Source organism: Typopeltis vanoorti, chromosome 25 (assembly GCF_054136105.1).
Source record: "Typopeltis vanoorti isolate ZY-2024b chromosome 25, IOZ_Tvanoo_1.0, whole genome shotgun sequence".
Lineage (NCBI taxonomy): Eukaryota > Metazoa > Arthropoda > Arachnida > Uropygi > Thelyphonidae > Typopeltis > Typopeltis vanoorti.
Genome location: NC_143573.1, coordinates 63,496,626 through 63,515,040, shown reverse-complemented (window position 1 = coordinate 63,515,040; position 18,415 = coordinate 63,496,626). Strand labels below are relative to the sequence as shown.

General features: G+C 33.8%; 1 protein-coding gene across 1 annotated transcript in view; it reads left to right on the top strand.

The window, feature by feature from the left end:
* Positions 1-18,195, top strand: part of LOC150092797 (uncharacterized) — a 51,759-nt gene extending 33,564 nt beyond the window's left edge. The window contains exon 2 of the mRNA XM_090414734.1: positions 17,449-18,195. Within this exon, the coding sequence (XP_090270860.1) occupies positions 17,449-17,705 (257 nt within the window). The 3' untranslated portion in view covers positions 17,706-18,195. The remainder of the gene's footprint in view (positions 1-17,448) is intronic.
* Positions 18,196-18,415: the final 220 nt, after the last annotated feature.

Here is an 18,415-nt window from a genome sequence, read left to right as displayed (position 1 = left end):
ATCTAGACCCGATTCGAAACAAGACCTTTCGACCAACAGAACATCGTCAGTTTCGAGTACTCTACAAAGATGACTTTGCACCGGATGCAAAATGTTACAAGGATGCGTTTATATCAAACTTTGAATTAGAAGGAGGATTGTCATAGTTTATTTTTCTCTTGTGTGTTGGTGAAGAACTTATCGTTATGGTTTTGAACGCCAGTTAAGTAACTAGTTAATTAGAAATTAACCAATAAAGAACGTTTCACAGATATTGTTGTTATTATTAATAAATTTGGAATGATAATTATCATAATAAGTAGTGATTTGGGAGTTAAAAAATATAGTGATTTGATAAGACATGATTGCGATGAGGTAAAACATAATAAAAGTAAAATTATGAGAGGAAATGCAAGGAAAACATTATGAATTATTATAATTATTATGCATAACGATTTAGCACACTTTTTAAAAGTACTTTGTTGATATCGTCCACACCCTTGATAGACTTAGATCTCATTTCTGTATCATGATAAGGACGGGGCAGTCAATACCTTGTTTCGATATCAGGATCACTCCGTGAGCTCTTTTATACCACTACCACCTGTAATGATGTTCGAGAACTTTCAGTTGTCCTAAATTAGGCACGTTAATTCAGATTTTATGGCTTTCTTCAGTCCTGGCAAAGTTTTAAGCCGTGACTTGATGGATCAATAGCAAACAACTATCAGATCATTTCTTATATCATTTGATGTAAAAATTAAACAACGGGGGGGGGGAGATCAAGTATTGACATCCATCTTCATTTGCTCCAATTTATTCCATAGAGTTCCATGCTGAATCCTGTCAAATGCCTTTTGTTGCAAAGAAAGAAGAATCTTTCAAATTATTTGCTTCAATACTTTGTTTTCTATAATTTTGTTTTAAATTTAAGTACGCAAAATCTAAATGAAAAAATTCTTATATATTATTGGAGTTGTTTTATTTATTTTAAAATTATAGTTCAGTTTTGTTAAATCAGTACGTCATAAAAATCCTTTTTCTGTTTTAGACAGCTGACAACCTTTGTTGTTCCTTTCGTAATGCTATGAATTTATTTGTTTGCATTGGATATTATGTATGGGGTTGACTGTCTCATATTCTGTAGACCGCTAGATATACAAATACGCGCTTTGTATTAGGAAGATCATTTCACTTATTTGAGGGACGTGGTCTTCCTAATACAAGCCCTTCATTACGCAATAGCTGAATAAACATGTGAGTAACACATTATAATCTATTCGTAAATCCTTCATATGACGGATAAATTCCCAATGTCATTTCCAGTAGTGTCAACCACCGACATCAGATTGATAAACAATGGCATAAGGTTGTATGGCCCGATGAATCAATATTCCTGGTGTTCAAGGATGATTTGTGGACCAAAGCGTGCAGATGGCCACATGAAGGACGTGTCTCTTATTTGTCCAAACAGAAGGCAGAGGAATAATGACCTAAGCAATCTGTCAACATGAACATTGTTCTACGTTAACTTCGGGCCGTACAACAGTCGTACCTGATCTATTATGCTTGTTACGTGCTTATGCATAGAGGGGTCACAATTTATCGCTCGCGCGATAGAATTTTTTAAAATAGCAATGTTGTATCAGCTTTTCCTCCTTTGTTTCCTGAATGGTATGAGAATAATTATTGTAAGCAAAGTCTCCGCAATTCAGTCATTGACGTTGTCCTTAGGAATGAAATACTGAGTTCGAACAACACGCGAAAAACCTATAACAAGGCTTTTCATCTGAGGGTGGGTTAACCGGTCTTATACGGAGGTACTAGAGTTTCCCCCTCCAGGAAACTTGGTTTTTCACCTCTTAAAATAGACAAACCGGCTAGAAAAACACAGAAAAATAAGCAATAGATTGTTTAATGAGGTGTTGAGACCCTGCATGTGACTGAAGACCGTTATTGTTATTATTACGTGACATCTCCAAGGAGTCCAAAGACTCATCGAGGGAGGACACCCACTCCACAACTCTGTCTGCACCAACTCTCAGTCCCAACTACAGCGAACCGCTGCCACCATCATCATCTGCACAAACGTCATCTGCTGCCCACTATTACCACTAGTATTTTTTTGTCTGTAAATTGCGCGTGTTCTCAAGGCCGAATTGTCTGTATGCAGAATGAAAAATCCGATTCCGGGAGAAAAACCCTGCTACCTCCTTTAGTAGATCGACTAATCCACCTTCAATTGAAAAACATCATATAAAGATTCTTCTCTATATGATGAATTCATTACAAGTTCGAATCTCGTCACGACGAGAATCGAACTTGTAATGCACGTAGGCCTTTTCCAATCGAAGGGCGCAACGTACCGTCGTTCTTCCAATTGCACTATGGAGGCGCTTAAAGATGTTATGTGATCACAGTGCTAAATAGACAAATGCTACCAATCCAAATCATATTTACACCCATTCATCCACTTCAATATACAGCTGCGACAGATTGGACAATGTGATCAAGGATCTTTGTAGATGACCTGGGACATCTACAAAGGTGTCTTTGTAGATGTCCCATCTACATTACTTAAATGGTTTTTCTTTTAGCGGAGAATTCATTAACATTTTCCAATTATCAATGTAAGATGATTATTTTGCTTTCATCAATCATAAGAATCACAAATAACACTGACTGAATTTGTAATTCTTACACCCTACGTGAAGTTCATTTGAAGAAGTTCACTCTTCTTCTTTGAGAATTAATCATATGCGCGTGTGTGTAATTAAAAAAGAAAATAAATAAATTAGTGGAATTTACACATTTGCGAATAATAAAGCTTTTTTTTTTTTTGAATTTCGAAGAAGTTTGTGAGATAAGAAAAATTCATGTGAAACAAACTATTAATTGAAATATTTCATAAAGTGTTTTGTTTGCAAATATCGATGTATTAAATAAAAAAATATCGAAAACAAAAATAGATTTATTCGGGAAGGTAACTGTAATGCACCCGGCTATATATAACTATGAGAAAAGCTGACAATATGAAGCTAGTAAACACTGCGTCATCATTCAACATTTTTAGTAACAGCTCTACAGTATTCAAAGACAGATATAAAATTACTCCAACTTCAAAATATCATTTACCTTGTGCTCGTGTAGAGACAGACATTTTCTTTAGACCCTTAATTACACAAGAGCAGTGTCTACTTAAAGCAGGTACAAAGTAACGTTCCTATCTATTCATTTTATTAATTCTTAGTTTCTGTTTAAACACATACTTCAATCGCGCACGCACTCACATCATTGCCATGATTTTATGCACGTAATAAAAATAATAAACAAAGACCACTGCATACCGTTCAGAAAATGCTGATAACTGAACAACAACAAGAAAGAAAAAAATATGCAAATCACGTCAACTTCTATTCTTTCCCTTGGGACTAGTCTTCGTCGCGATCTTAATAATTTCCCACTAAGTGACCTTGCTCCTGGAGCAACTAAATGATAAGAAATGTTTTTGCTCACTGTTATCATTATTAAACATTACTTGCATCCTCGCCTCCATTATCATCTACATAACGATAATATATTCTTGAATTCACCGCCACCGTTTAATAACCCGAACGTTTTTATGTGTCTTGGCCCACAGTGGTATCTTCTGGGGCATTAAAGGTTTTCTCCTCGTTACTTTACAAAGTATGAACTATTCGTTCGAGCCTTTTAACTTTATGCAGTTTAGTAGCGTGACTGTGAGCAGTTCGGAAATAATGTGACTTGGTCTTGTACCCTCGAGTCACGGGAACGCACAAATGACGGCTTTTCTACGAGTGATAATGATCTCTGTAATTACCTCCAATGCCTGTAAGTATATACCTTCTCCCACTGTATACCTCACCACGTAATATCTCCATAACTCCCCCCCCCCTTCAATTTTCTTCCTTAAGTTTGAAGAGTATCATCAGAGGGCCTTTCAGTCTGCATTCTAAATAAGATTTTTCCATTTCTGTGTTCTTCCAAGTACACTAACTGTATCGTCTACATTTTTTCAGATACACTAAGCGTACTTACAATACGGTGCATTGCTATTGCAGATTGCGTATGTTCTTCTGTCTTGTTGACACATTTTTGAGGAATAAAAATTCCGAACTTCCAGGAGGGAAAAAACCCTTTCATATCCGAGAGTGGCTAACCTCATATTCAACTGAAAAGACCCGATAAAGGTCTTTGAAGTTCGAAGCCAGCTCCCTCCAACCACAGGGCATCGTCTATACCGAACTGAACCACGGTTATGAATTAATACGACAATATATTGCCATGATGTTAATAACTGAAAAAAAATAAATAAATAAAACACTTAGGAAGTTCATTTACTTCCTGTTTTATTCGAAAAGTTTATATAAGTTATGTAGTTTTTATACTATCGGATGAAGACTCATCTGTATGATACCTTGCTCTACTAACGAAGTCCATTTAAGATAAATGGACTTCGCGTATTGCCTATTTCAAATAGAGATATCCATGGGAATGAAGTCTGTTGGGATTTTTTAATGCCCTTCAGCTTTCATTATCATTATTAGTCAACCTTAAACATGGTGGTGCTTGGAGGCACAGAAGGTTAATCGAGATCAACTAATCTTCGATTAACCAAGAGGCGAAGAAACCAAAGGGCGAACACCAAACATATTTATACTGTTTTTTTTTTTTTTTTTTTTTTTTCCAGCCTGTAACTTTCCCCACTAGTGGGGTAAGGCCTCTCCCATTGTGGGAGGGTTGGGTCTACTTCTCCCATGGTGACCCACTTCATCTTGGGAGAGATGTTTATTCACTTGTATGAATGAATGTGTGAAGATGGAAGACAATTACAAACATCCATGTCTAGGTGGGATTCGAACCCTCAGCCTCCTGGCTGGAGAACGGATACGTTAACCACTCAGTCAACCAGGCCAGCCACGCTATTTATTATTATTATTAAATAGCATTTTTGATTCTCCGGCTATCTCTTGCCAGTTTAGGACGGTTAACTACGACTCGAATCATGAACAGCACCACACTGACCTATAAGAGAAACTGAAATGCAAGCAAAAACTATTGAACCCTCTGCTACTAATGGCTCAGCAAAAAGTTGAGCAAGTTTGAGCGTGGTTAGTAGTTTGAACGTATTTTAACAATAACGTTAATAAGTTGGTTTTTATAAGCATTGCCAATAATTGTGTATTCAAGATCGCATGTAGACGCACTTCTATTTGTTCTGATCTAAACTATTATATTTCTTTTTTGATGGAGTACCATCCCAAATGTGCAAAGGGCACATTTGGTCCAAGGACCTCTCTAAGAATTCTTGAGGATATTCAGAAGAGGGCAACCTGCTTTAATAAATGACCCTTCCCTCACGGATCTCCTTCAGTCATAGACGCTCTATTTCAACGCTGTACCCCCTTTTTTTTTGCTACTTTCTTGGCATTGCTCATCTGAATTGGCTATTACTATTCCTTTACTTTCTTCTAACCATGTAAGAACTAGAGTAATCACTGGTCAACACCCACACGCTGTCCAGATCCAAACACACCGACCTAACTTTCATCATCTTTCTTCATTCCATCCACTTCTATTCTTTGTAACAATATTCCACATTCATTTCACAGATTTACTTCCTTCTTTTCAAAAAGTTAATAAAAAAAAAAACGACTAATGGAATATTTTTCCCTTAAAAAAAGAAAACTGAAATTAAAAACACTTTCTCCAAAGTAGGCCCATAAAAATTGACAACTTCCTTGTGTTTTTAAGGAGTACAAAAGCAGGAAGTGAATTTTTTACGGTCACTGGTTGGATTAAACCACACACCGTTACACGAGTCAGGCAGATAAATAAAATCTATTATTCCACAACACGGCTAAAAGACTTCGCAGTATTTGTGGGCGTGTACCGGATCTCAGTGACCTACTAAAAACTGCGTCTGCAGTATATGGAAGAGATATGAAGGAGAATGATTTCAGGGACGAATGAATACCTTAAACCCTTCCACCCACCCCCTTCCTGCGAACACACACACACACACACACAGATTTAAAATTCAACTAAGGTAAACAGAAATCCTATCTCCTGGAAACTGTATCGAATTCATTATGGAAGAATACATTCTAGAACCGGGTATTAGTATCGTAACTTTGTTTCACTATGCAGATTGCTAAATGCCCTTCAGAACAGCCAAAATGTGTAAACAGTAAATAGCTGATTTGTTTGTGTATTCAGCTTAATGGTCAGCTTTGTTAGATCAGATCTTCCCGTGTGGTGCAGTTATTCTAACAGCAGAGAATCACTTGAACATAACCAAATTTGCTCTCCTGAATATATTTGGATACAAACGATATACTGTCTGGCCAGAAAACTTACCAAATCTATTTACTGGAAAGTTACAAAGGAAATATTGCAAATGAAAGTGATATTGCTAATGCATCATCACCTGAAATGGCTATGTGTTACATTTCAGGTCATAAACAAAAATCAGTACTTCATTTTTAAAAGAGAAAAGCACATAATAACTTTTTTTGCAATGATTGTTGCTGATATCATCCAAGTGGGACGAAACCATAACATGTTAGCCTAGTTAGCCGAGTGGATAGCATACTCGCTCCCCAATTAACAAGCTGTGGGTTCGAATCTAACTTTAATCATGTATGTTTATGAATAAGGTTAGATTCTAAGGAGAATTCATAAACATACATGATTGTATGTTTATGAATGTCGATAGATCTTACATCGACAGATGTAAGATCACTAACTCGCTTTTTTATTGGAGACCTAAGTAGAACAAGATGCTCACTGAAGTGTGAAATTGGATAGTTGTTGTCCTATTCGTAAAGTCATCTCCTTTCAGACGAATATTGGAAATAAAGTCGGCAACATCATGATTGCCCTATTGAAGCCTTGGGGGAGAAAATGGTACTGTGATCGGACTTTTTTTTTTTTATTGTAGTCGGTATTACCTGCGATTTTCTTGGTGCAGGGAAGATAGACTTTCAGTACATGCTCATTTTCTCTGTTTAACGTTTTACTCAAATATTTAATAAAATCCGCTATTTTTCAGTTATATCAGGCAAGTTTTACATCTTATTATAAACATTAGTGGGTAGGACAAGAACGAGAAATGAAATAGATAATATTTTTAATATTAATTCGTCACACAAGAAACCTCTACTAGCACAGTCGAGGCAATAAGCAACATTTCAAAAAATAAGAGTAAAGTTTCTAAAACTGTGTTTATTTTGATCGTATAATGTAATCTATATCTTTGTCTTCCATCCATCCATTGAAGGGTATCATTACAGAACTCAATAAATCACTACTATAACTTTGGAAGTCTTTCCATCGTCGCCAAGCACTTCTATTGTGTACACTGCGCCGAATTTCTTTAAAAAGCACTTTGAACTTGTAACATCTTAAACAAACAGTTGTTCTATTTCAATCCCCACTGACCTTTTCACTTCATGAAACGTTAGTGGACTCTGAACTTGGATCTGCAATTCATATACAGAAAATTCTGCTTGCAGATACAGTAGTAAAAGTCTAAATATACCGACCTTTTTTTTTTCTTTTTTAACTTATACAAACCATTCCTTGGAAGTTTTCTATTTCTCGTTCTTCTCATCATTAGAGTGACATAAAATGGATTCCTTATACACAGATGAAAGGCAAAATGTACATCGTTTCTTTGTCTCATATTAAAATTACTTTATCGATAAACATTATGAACAACGCCATTTTTTTTTAAAATTTTATTTGCTATTCGGCATTTTGAATTTGGGGCGCTTTTGCAAGATTTCTGAACTGGTTTATATTTTATATTTCGTTATCCTGACAAGCAGGAATATTTCGCAAATTTGATAACAGTTTGTTCTTTTAACACATTATTTTATCAAAACACAGATAGATTTTTAAATATTGTGCCCACTGTTCAAGTGTCAAGTTACCTCCCTTTACTAAAAAGGAATTTTGATTGTGTTAAAAAAAAAAAAAAAAAAAAAAACTCAATCAAAACTAGGCAGAAAAAAACGGAATTTTATTACGAACAATTGCAACTGTTTTTATGCTTGGTACTCTTCATATATTATTATTATTATTATTATTACAAGTTTATATTCGAATATAAATTTGAAAAGTATATTCCCTTTTTTTCTCTAATCGTTTACTTTTTGATTAGATATCTCATAAATCAGCCGTTCTTTTACATCACTTCTGCTATAAACGATTTATTATTATTATTATGAATTAGAGACTAAATTCATTGGTAATTCAAGTACAGTATTTAGTTTTTGTATTTATAGCTTTATCTCTTGTGGCGCCATCTGCCTGAAGTTATTAATAATCTTTTATAGCGATCCCATGGGAAATTTACACAAACATGTATACCTAGCTTTATTCGTGATCAAAATGGATATGAATAAAACAGTAAAACATAGACAACTTTCAAGGTGCTATGAAACTAGGGCAGTAAAATAATAAGTCTGTTCACACAGACTTGTAGAGATAAAACGTGCTTTTCCGGTTGGCCGGGGTGGAGTTAGTAGAACACCTGGCTTAAAATTACGTGTCAGACGAAAGAGGAAAGTAAGGGATAACACTCAAACCTGCTCGTTTATTGTTCTTTTGTGTTACTTATGTCTAGAATAAAATTCTTAAGTGCTACCTTCGGAAGATAAATTTAGGAGTTTTATCTTTTTTTTTGTCTAATTTTTATTGAAATATATTTTTAGCCGATTCTTAAGTGTGGAGTAGTTTACACATCACGGTGATAATTTCGTCTAACCATCATAATAAAAATTTCCACTTAAATATGTATTTAATACTGTAGTATTACATACATATTTACGTGGGAAGTCTTATTTGATAGTCAGATAAAAATTATATGTCTTATGAAATACTGCGAATATTATATATTATTATGTAAAAAATATTATACGAAAAAGCTTTTAGAATGTAAAGACAATCTTCTACCCACGAAGTTAAATTTATTACAGTCTACCAACTCGGTCTTAAACTTTCACGAATAAGCCATTATTTGGTGTTAATGCACGATGCTGACGCATTTTGGGCATCACTATTACAGTAATTAATACAATAACTCATGATAGTTTATATTTCAACATGGGAAACATTTTTGATCAAAGGACAATTCTGAGAAAAACAAGGAGAATTAATACATAAGTAAATAAATTAATATTTTTCAGTGTGCGTGTTGTTTCTACTTAATCTTCATTTTATTAATTTGGCTCCACTTAAAAAATTCTACTTCCATAAACCATAATTAGAAAAATATAATGGGGTCAAGTGATCCGCAACGTTTGAAGAAAACAAAGACTTTAAAAACTAAACAAAATTGTGATAATTTTTTTTTTAAACAGTTTAAGTTACGTTTACTATGTTAGACACCAATTTGATCTTTAAAGTAGCGTTCTTGGATTGTAGCAATCAGTAATGAAAATTCTCTTCGGTTTGATTGACCTCGAACACAAGCAATCCTTATTAAGACTCAATTTATGATAAGGTAGCATACAGGTGGCATACGCAGACATAATACATGGGCCTTCATAACTTTAATTACTTTTCCCAATGCTTCAAAACTCCCCAATCCAATGGAATTTCTAGCTCTTGGTCTCCAAACACTACTTATGTCTCTTAGGTTTAGAGTCTTTTGTAGGATGAAATATATAATAATAATAATAATCTGACCGTATAATATAGTATAGTATTATTATTTTTATTCCTGACACCTCCAAGGAATCCAAAGATTCATTGTGGGAGGACACCTACAACTGTCTCAACCACTACACCGAACCTCTACTACGAATCATCTCCATCAACGCCATCTATCGCCCACCTCCATCGCCACGACAACTAGTATTTTTTGTCTGTAAATTGCGTGTGTTCTGAAGGGCCGATTTGTCTGTATGCGGGATTTTCCCGAGTTTCCGGGAGAAAAAACCCTGCTATATAGACAAATTTTTTCAGGCTATTGTATTTGCATACACTTTTAAGAACATTATTCGTATTAGTGGCATAATTTGCATATCTTTAAATTTCCGAAGGGAAATTTTGAAATTTAAAGACGCAGTTTTCTGAAAACAGCGTTATCAGAGAAATGGAGGAAATAAATAAATAACATGTTCCAATAAAAATGAGATAAGGTCAAGTCCCACAACTTCAGCTATTTGGAAAGAAAGCGATCTTTGCCTTCTATTTCACACAGGAGGCACGTGATGAAGTCGATTGCAAGCATGGAAATTTCAGAACTCCATGGCGAACCTCTAGAAATTAAAAAGACAACCCTGAAAAGGAAGAAAGCATATCAAAAGCTAAAACAGTCCAATCAGTTACCATATAGAGAAAATGTAAGAAAAGCAAGGCAGGATTAAACAAAAAAAAAATCATGGGACGACTTTGGTAAGAATATAAAAGATAATTAAGAAAGTTTCAAATTATGAAATCAAGCTCTCATAATATCCTTCATGGATACGAGAGCTCGTTTTCAGAAAAAGAAATAAAATTGAATGTGAGAATTACAGATGATTCTCCCTGAGGAATATAGTCAGCATTTTCTAGAAAATATTTATTTCAGCATACCTAGAAGCGGCTAAGAAGAAGAGGGTTGTCAGAGTCAGCTTTTCACATTAAGACAAACAGTTGAGAAATCATGAGAATATAACAAGGATCCGTATCTAAGTTTTGAAGATATGGAAAAGCCATATCAGGTGTCAAGAGAAAGAGTTGAAAACGCTACAGTGATATGGTGTTAACGGAACATACAGAACAATACACATTCTGTAATAAATTTGTAAGTCAATAGTTAGCACTGAAATAAAAACCACTATCTCCACTGTTATTCATCATCTGTAGAACAAATTATAAAGTTTAATTAAACCGGATATCGAAGTGGTAGATATTTCCGTCAGCTCTTTATGCAGATGATGTTATAATTCTAAATAAATCCATACCAGTCCAGATGTGGAAATAGACAACAGAATAAGCAATGCTGGTGTACTTGGGAGTCAGTTGAATAAATCCATAGAGAATAAAATAGAAATTAGTCAAAACACTAAACTAGTTTTATACATGACGGTATTCAAACCAATTTTAACTTATGGATCTGAGAGTTGGTTAGCCGGGATATGGGATGGGGGAAACAGGTAAGCAAAAATTAGAAACTGCAGATATGAATGAGATTTCGAAGCTAAAAATAGGGAAGTGGTGATATAATGAATATATTAAAAGAATCGTACATTGTTTCAAGTCAAGAATGTGTGAGCAGAGCTAATCCCGGGTTGCGTGGCCACTTAGAAGTGAAGACCAAAATATGAAATCTGATAACAGTGGATGTCTGACAGACAGCAGAACTAATTTGGAGGGAAATTATTGTGGTTAATGATAATGTAAACGTACACCCCTATAGGATACATATCAGAAATATAATGATGATGATGTATTTTAATTTTTACAGATTTGAATGACGATGTTAAACTCGATTTTTCAGTAAATGCAAACAGTACACAAAAATATTTAATGGGAAGTATCAGTACTTCCGAACGCTCTTGAAGGTCAATTCTCCTCTGTGTATGTCACGTAAAATACATCCTTATGATTGTACTCGATTTTTTTTAGTATTTTCTTAGCATAGAAATTGCATTTCTATACGACATAGTTCGTTGTCTGAGTTTACAAATGCGAGTGTTTGAACGTTCGCTTTCCAAATATTAATTTCGTTGTATTCTGTTTACGTTATATAAATGTGTACATATGTATCGAGATATAAGTAATGGTCCGATCGTACTTCTTATAGTTCTTGGACGGAGTCTACAAAGTACTAATTCAAGTTCGTTTGTTGTGCTGAAAAGGTTTGGCTTCTTTCATGAACTGTTTTATGGTTTCCAAGACAGAGGCTTAGGGAATACAATCCAGATCTCGTTAATCATATAAGTTAGTTTTATTTGCCAATAACGATGCAACTTTCGAAATATACATACACACTGTAAGTACAGTGTATGCGTGTTTATGGTAAAAATTAAAAAAAAAAATAAACATGAAAAAATATTGTTTATTATCGATAAAGTTATACAGTTTGGTATAATTCAAAATTACTTAAAAATAAAATCCATTCCTTTAATTGTAATTAAAGGAATGAATTTACAATTTTTGGACATTACAATTAAAGGATTTAATTGTAATGTCCAAATATTTAAAGAGACGGAATAAACACGATAAGCACTACGAACACTCTACTACTGGCGCCAACTGCATATAAACAACAGTGGAACTGCGCGACGAACAGTGCCGCATTACGCTAATAGCTCGCATCTCACTATGGCGTGCATATGCTTGCGCGAGTAGCAATATGACACTGTGGAAAACACAGTGTTGCTAGCGTCCTTCGCCCTCCTAAATGCCACAAGATGGATTTTTATTATTTTTTATACAAAGTAAGAGAATTGTACAGGATTGTTGATGATAAAATTAAATATTACAAGCAAATATAAATAAATTAATAAATATATTTATATATCGAGAAAAATTGGGGGTGCTACAGTTCCGCAGTGCTTATGCACGAGCTGCCCCTGAATATGCCTCCAGTTTTTTTTTTAATAATTATAATTTATATTTTTATGTATTCTGCTTACATTATATAGATATATACATACATTAACTGTATATTTTCATCATATATTGTTTATATGTACATAATAATACTATTAATAGTAATACTGCATTGGGAAATCCAGTGAACTAAGATTATTGAAATACGACCGCACTGAAATAGTTTGAGTTTAATTGTCATTAAACACACAGAAATTCAACTGAATGGTGTTATTTCGATTTCTTCAAGTCCGAACGTAGAAAAAGAGACCTATGTGATATATATATACACTTTTGTAATGTGAAGATCGCTTCTGTTGTTAAGACACAACATTTATTTAACAAAATACATTGTCAGATCTTCAATATAATCTCCATTGCCCCTTATTACTGCTTCTCAATGTTTAGGTAGGTCTTGTATTCCTGTCAGCAATTTTTTTTTTTTTTTTTGGCGTGTTTGATAGGGTCGGATCACTTCAACTTATCAAAGTGAAGAGTTACTTGTGGAGCGACTCTATCAACTTAGCGTGAGCGAAAATATTGAAGGAGAGTTTATGTAAGGACTGTATGAGAGAATGAAGAAACACCCCTGCTGTTCTGTGTTATCAAAGAACTCGAAGGATATTAGTTTGAATTACCGCCAAAGCAACTAAAACTGTGAGACCGGTATATTATACAAGTTAATGGTTTCTTTGGGCGATTTGCCAGCTTTTCTGGATAAAAAAGTTGAGCTTCCGGTAAAAATAATTCTTCAACTATGGTATGCTATCAGCTAACTCACCTTCTCCTGAAAAGTCTTCACCAGGTTCTTCACCTCAGACAATATTCGAACCCACAAAGCCGAAAGACAAATGTAATCGTGACTGAGCAAATTTTGGAAAGAGTGAATGAATTAGTTAATATCAGCCCACTGGAGAATCAACGTCATTCTGGCTTTCTCTCAATCTTTTATTGAACTTGTATACATTTGATATCCTAAACATAATGTGTTATTGATTTACGATCTTTCGTGAGTGGGTGGGACTTGATATAAAAAAGACGAATGAATTTAGTCCCTTATTATCATATGATCAGACAAGTGTGCTAGGACTCGGTGTTCACAGTTGATTTAACATCCGCGGAACTCAAAGGGCAACCAAAATGCGGGACCCCAAAATGTATCGTTTTATAAAGAAAGTTATCTTTATTTATGTCCCCGTCTTCAGTATTTTTTCTTTTTCTTTTAGACAGAACACAGCAAAATAATGTTTAATTCCCCGATTAATAGGGGTGCTAGAAAAAACTTGGCTCTATAAATAATTTTTTCACTCTGATCGTATCTCTACCGTTCAACTTCTAACAATAATAATTATTTGACCTCCAATAGCTAGCTGTCTATCAGATAAAATTAATCCGGAAGTAGGACAGATGATTCTTAACTCTGTTCCACCTGCCAAAGTAAACGTGCTCATTATCCTAATCATCTAGATCATCAAATCATATCGGTGATACACACGAAGAATACAAAATCAACAGAACAGTATTTAGGACATTTCCCTTTTTCCTCTTTACATATAGACACTTGTGCTGTTTGCTGTTCGTATACATTTGTGTCTTTTTTTAAAAAATATTTAGACCATTGTGCTGTCGACCGGTTACTTTCATTTCCTGTCAATTCTCTTAGAAGTAAATATTTTAAATAAATGAAGTGATTAATAAAAAAAAAATAAAATAAATTTCCTATTATGAAGGTAGAGCTGTGTTTCTCACCCTTTCTGAGCCCAAGGACCAGTAAAATGCCTAAAACAATTCTGCGGACCACTAATTATGTAATTTTTTTAAAAACCTAAGTGAAGATTACTAACATTTGGGAAAAACTGTGCCATTTATAAAGTAATAAATCAAAGCATGTTTTGAATACATGTGGAAACATAATTAATTAAATTGGAAGTAAACGATTAAAAGTGTATCATCATTGGACACTTTTTAATTTTTATGAAACAAATAAATAATATGATATAATTATGTTACTACTTACTTTTAATGAGATGGTCGAGCTTCTCGGCCTTGCAGAGTTGTTGGATATCTGACTCAATATTGGTTAACTTCAATCGAAGATCGGCACACACACTAAGACGATTTCTGTATTTTTTTTTATTTTATTTGAAGGAGCGATGAAAATCCTTTCTCACAAAGATAGGTTGTAGAAAACTGCCCGACGATTTTCAATGCTTCTTCAGATAATTCTGGAAATTCACTTCTCACTGAAGGCGAGGTCCAGAATCGAGCCAAACCAAGATCACGGAATTACATTTTAAGTCCACTGTCATTTGAAAGTTCGATTAACTGTTCGTTTTTCGATAACGAAAGGTCGTTCTCGTGACTATAAGCCTGAACCCACAGAAATTTCTTATAAAAGTTATTCGGAAAATATGCTTCCAAATTCTGGAAGCATATTTTTGTTCACTATCAGTGACGACTGATTTACAGAGACTAATTACCAACCTGTCTCATTGCCAAACAGTACAAAATACTTGTGTACATATAATCAACTTGCTCAATGATACATAGCACGCTATATTTTATAAAATATGTATATGCTCCAGACAGGAAACAGCTGTTACTGCTCATTCGTTATCTTGTGACAGATACCAATTATGTGTCAAGTAGTACACGACAACAGAAAAATCACCTTTTCGAATTTTTAGAATATAAGCCACACCAAATAGAAATCACATAAAACTTAGAAGTTGTTACTTGTTCCGAAATATATATATTTTTTTGTAATTTTGACTGGCATGGTTGGTTGAATAGGTATCATATCCACTTTCTAACCAAGAGATCGTTTATTCAAATCTCACTGTGGGTATGGACGTTCGATATATATGCTCATTCATGGTACTAATACGAACCCTATACACAACAGCCTTAATGGGTTAAATTTTTCGTCTCTTCTTGGCTTCCCATATTAGGCAATTGTTTGCCTTAAACGTTTTTAAGAGTTTAAAAACGTTTTGTGCCCATCTCCTCTTGGGCCTTCCTCTTGATCGGTGTCCCTTTAGTTTATATTTTCAGGCAATATTTGACTATCTGTGATCATTCATTCTTTCTATGTGGTTTTTCCAGTTCTTTCTATAGTTTGTGATGTCTTCTGTTATGTTAATTATGGATAATTGTTTTCTTATTTCTTCATTTCTTATCTTGTCTATTCTTTTATAGCCTGCGAGCGATCTTAGGAACTTCATTTCTGCAGCTTCCACTTGTCTTTTATCTCGTTCTCACCAAGTCCATGTTTCATTGCCATATTTCAGAATTGGTTTGGCTATTATTTTATATAGTTTGATTTTGGATTGTTCTAGACGTGTTGAAGTGTCTGTTCAAAGTTCCAATGACTGTTGGGAAATTTTGCTTTTAATATGCAATGTCAATTTCTCCATTGGGGCTTATGTAATTTTAATTGTAAAAAAAAAAAATAAATAATAAGAAAAAAACATACACAAAGATTTTTGCTTATAGTATATTAGTAACTTGGATTGAAAGAAGGGTGATAAAAACAAAACACCATGTTAATATTAAGTCTATTAATTTTTAGAAGCTTATGAGACAATCTGATACATGAGGTGAAAGTGAATATGCCCTACGAAAAGGAAATCCCTGCATTGTTATTCAGAGACTTTAAAGTAATGAACAAAAGACTAAATAAAGAATAAAACCACATTTTTTCCCTCCTAAATCTCAAAAACTAGAAAGCGTGATTTTATAGTTCGAAAGTTATAGAACCTGCACCACATTGAATGTGAGATTCAGAGGCTTGAAAAGAAAGAAGAAGAAGAAAAAAAAAAAACTGCTGTGGTTTTAATATTTAACGCATAATGTAGAAAGAAGACATTCCAAAGAAACTGATGTGAAAGAAATTTTTTTTTAAAAAAAAGCGAAAAAATGGGTTCGATAGATTTGAAATTAAATTGTATACAAATATGTCTATATTCACATAGAGAGTTAGACACATAAAACTTATGCGGAAACTCACTGTTTTAGACAAATATTTACTAATTGCTTAAGATTCCAATCCTTGTATCAAGATCGCTCTCAGGAGTACATGTTTCCTAACAGAAAACACAATAAATGACAACAGGCTAAAAGAAACTAATCTTGCAACTCTTTACAACAGGCTGACATCTAAAGGAGAGAAAAATTGATGCATACAAAAGTAAACACGCTTAAAGGCCATTAATAATAATATAAATTGCCTTCAAATAATGAAAATATGTGCCTGGTTAGCAACAGCATCAGAAGTGTGTATAGTGATCTTATGCTCGAGTCCAAGAGTGAGCATGAAAGCTATTAGTTTATTTTTAAATCCTGAGTGACATTTAGATTGAGATGAAATGATCTGATGTTCGATACACTGAAACTACCTTAAATTACAGCAGCTGATATTTAGGATAAATAATGGCTGTAATTTCGACATTATACGGTTGTAATGATGATGCTCTCCCTAGCATATAAACATGCTTAAAAGGACCTTAAACCATTATAAATCCCGATACTGACTCATAACTTAGTGTCTTGTGCTGCTTCATCTTAATCGTTCAATGGCGTGTAGAGTAAAGGGGAGCATCACTATGTACTCTTGAAGATTCCCTGATTTAGTTGATAAAGACTTACGGCTGTCGAATGAATTCAAGGTTTTGAATTGCAACCGAGAAATTTATTTATATTTTTATTCTTTTTTTGGGAGGAGGGGATAAAATTTAATAGACATAGTTATAGTGTTCTTACAGGAAACACTATATAAAAAAATACCAAATTGCAATTTAATTTTAGTTATGAAAATTTACTTTTTAAAAACTATAATGATTATTTTTTCATTTATAGGTATGGATCTTTCCAATAGATGTCGCTCTGGCTCATGTGATCGTTTTGATACAACAGAATTTATGGGTAGTCTTGCCACCGTGGATAGACGTATGACTTTGGATGAGATTTTAGAAAATCGACGACGAGCTATTTGGACACTGGAAATGTTTAGTGACCCCTATAGTGATTCAGTAGATGTGGGTGAAGATGATTTTATATACCCTGCTGATTCTGAAACGAAGAAAGGAGGAGTTTTAAAGACGCAAGTTTTGTGATTTATTGAAATGACTAAGCCGAAAGAAAATTGTTGTTAATAACACTCAATTGAATTAATAGAAAGAGCCCAGCAGTGAATATAGACAAATGAAAATATTTTTAAAAAAGAAATTAATGATCGGTTTGTACAGTTCACTTGGACTACATTTGATGGGACATTCCGAGATAAATTAGGACTAAAAAGTTATCTAATTATAAAAAATGCTAATATTTTTAAAAAATGCAGCTAATATTTATGGGTGATACTGTATGTAATGAGATGTAAATCAATAATCAGAAGCTAAAACATGTTGACAATATGCAAAGTGTTTATCGCTGGATAGATTAATTAGTACAGCTTTTTATGAAATTATTAAAAAAAAAAAACAGAATGATGTAAGTATTTAAATTTAAAAGACAGGTTATTTATTGACCGTAAATTTTTGACGTTTTTTTTGTATCATGTTTTAAAATTTTAAAACCAAAACAATAAAAATATATACAGCATGATTGTTGTCTCTACTGTGATGTTTGGTTTTAATTTTATGTGTGTGTGAAGTAAACACACTGATGCTGTAACAGTGTCACAAACGAAATAAATATAAAACAAATCTACTTTCTTCATGAGGTATGATGAAGCCGTAAGACTTCATCATACCTCATCATTAGACTTCATCACTAAAAGCATATTTTTCACGAATTCTTCATTCTCTGAAAAATAAATAAATTT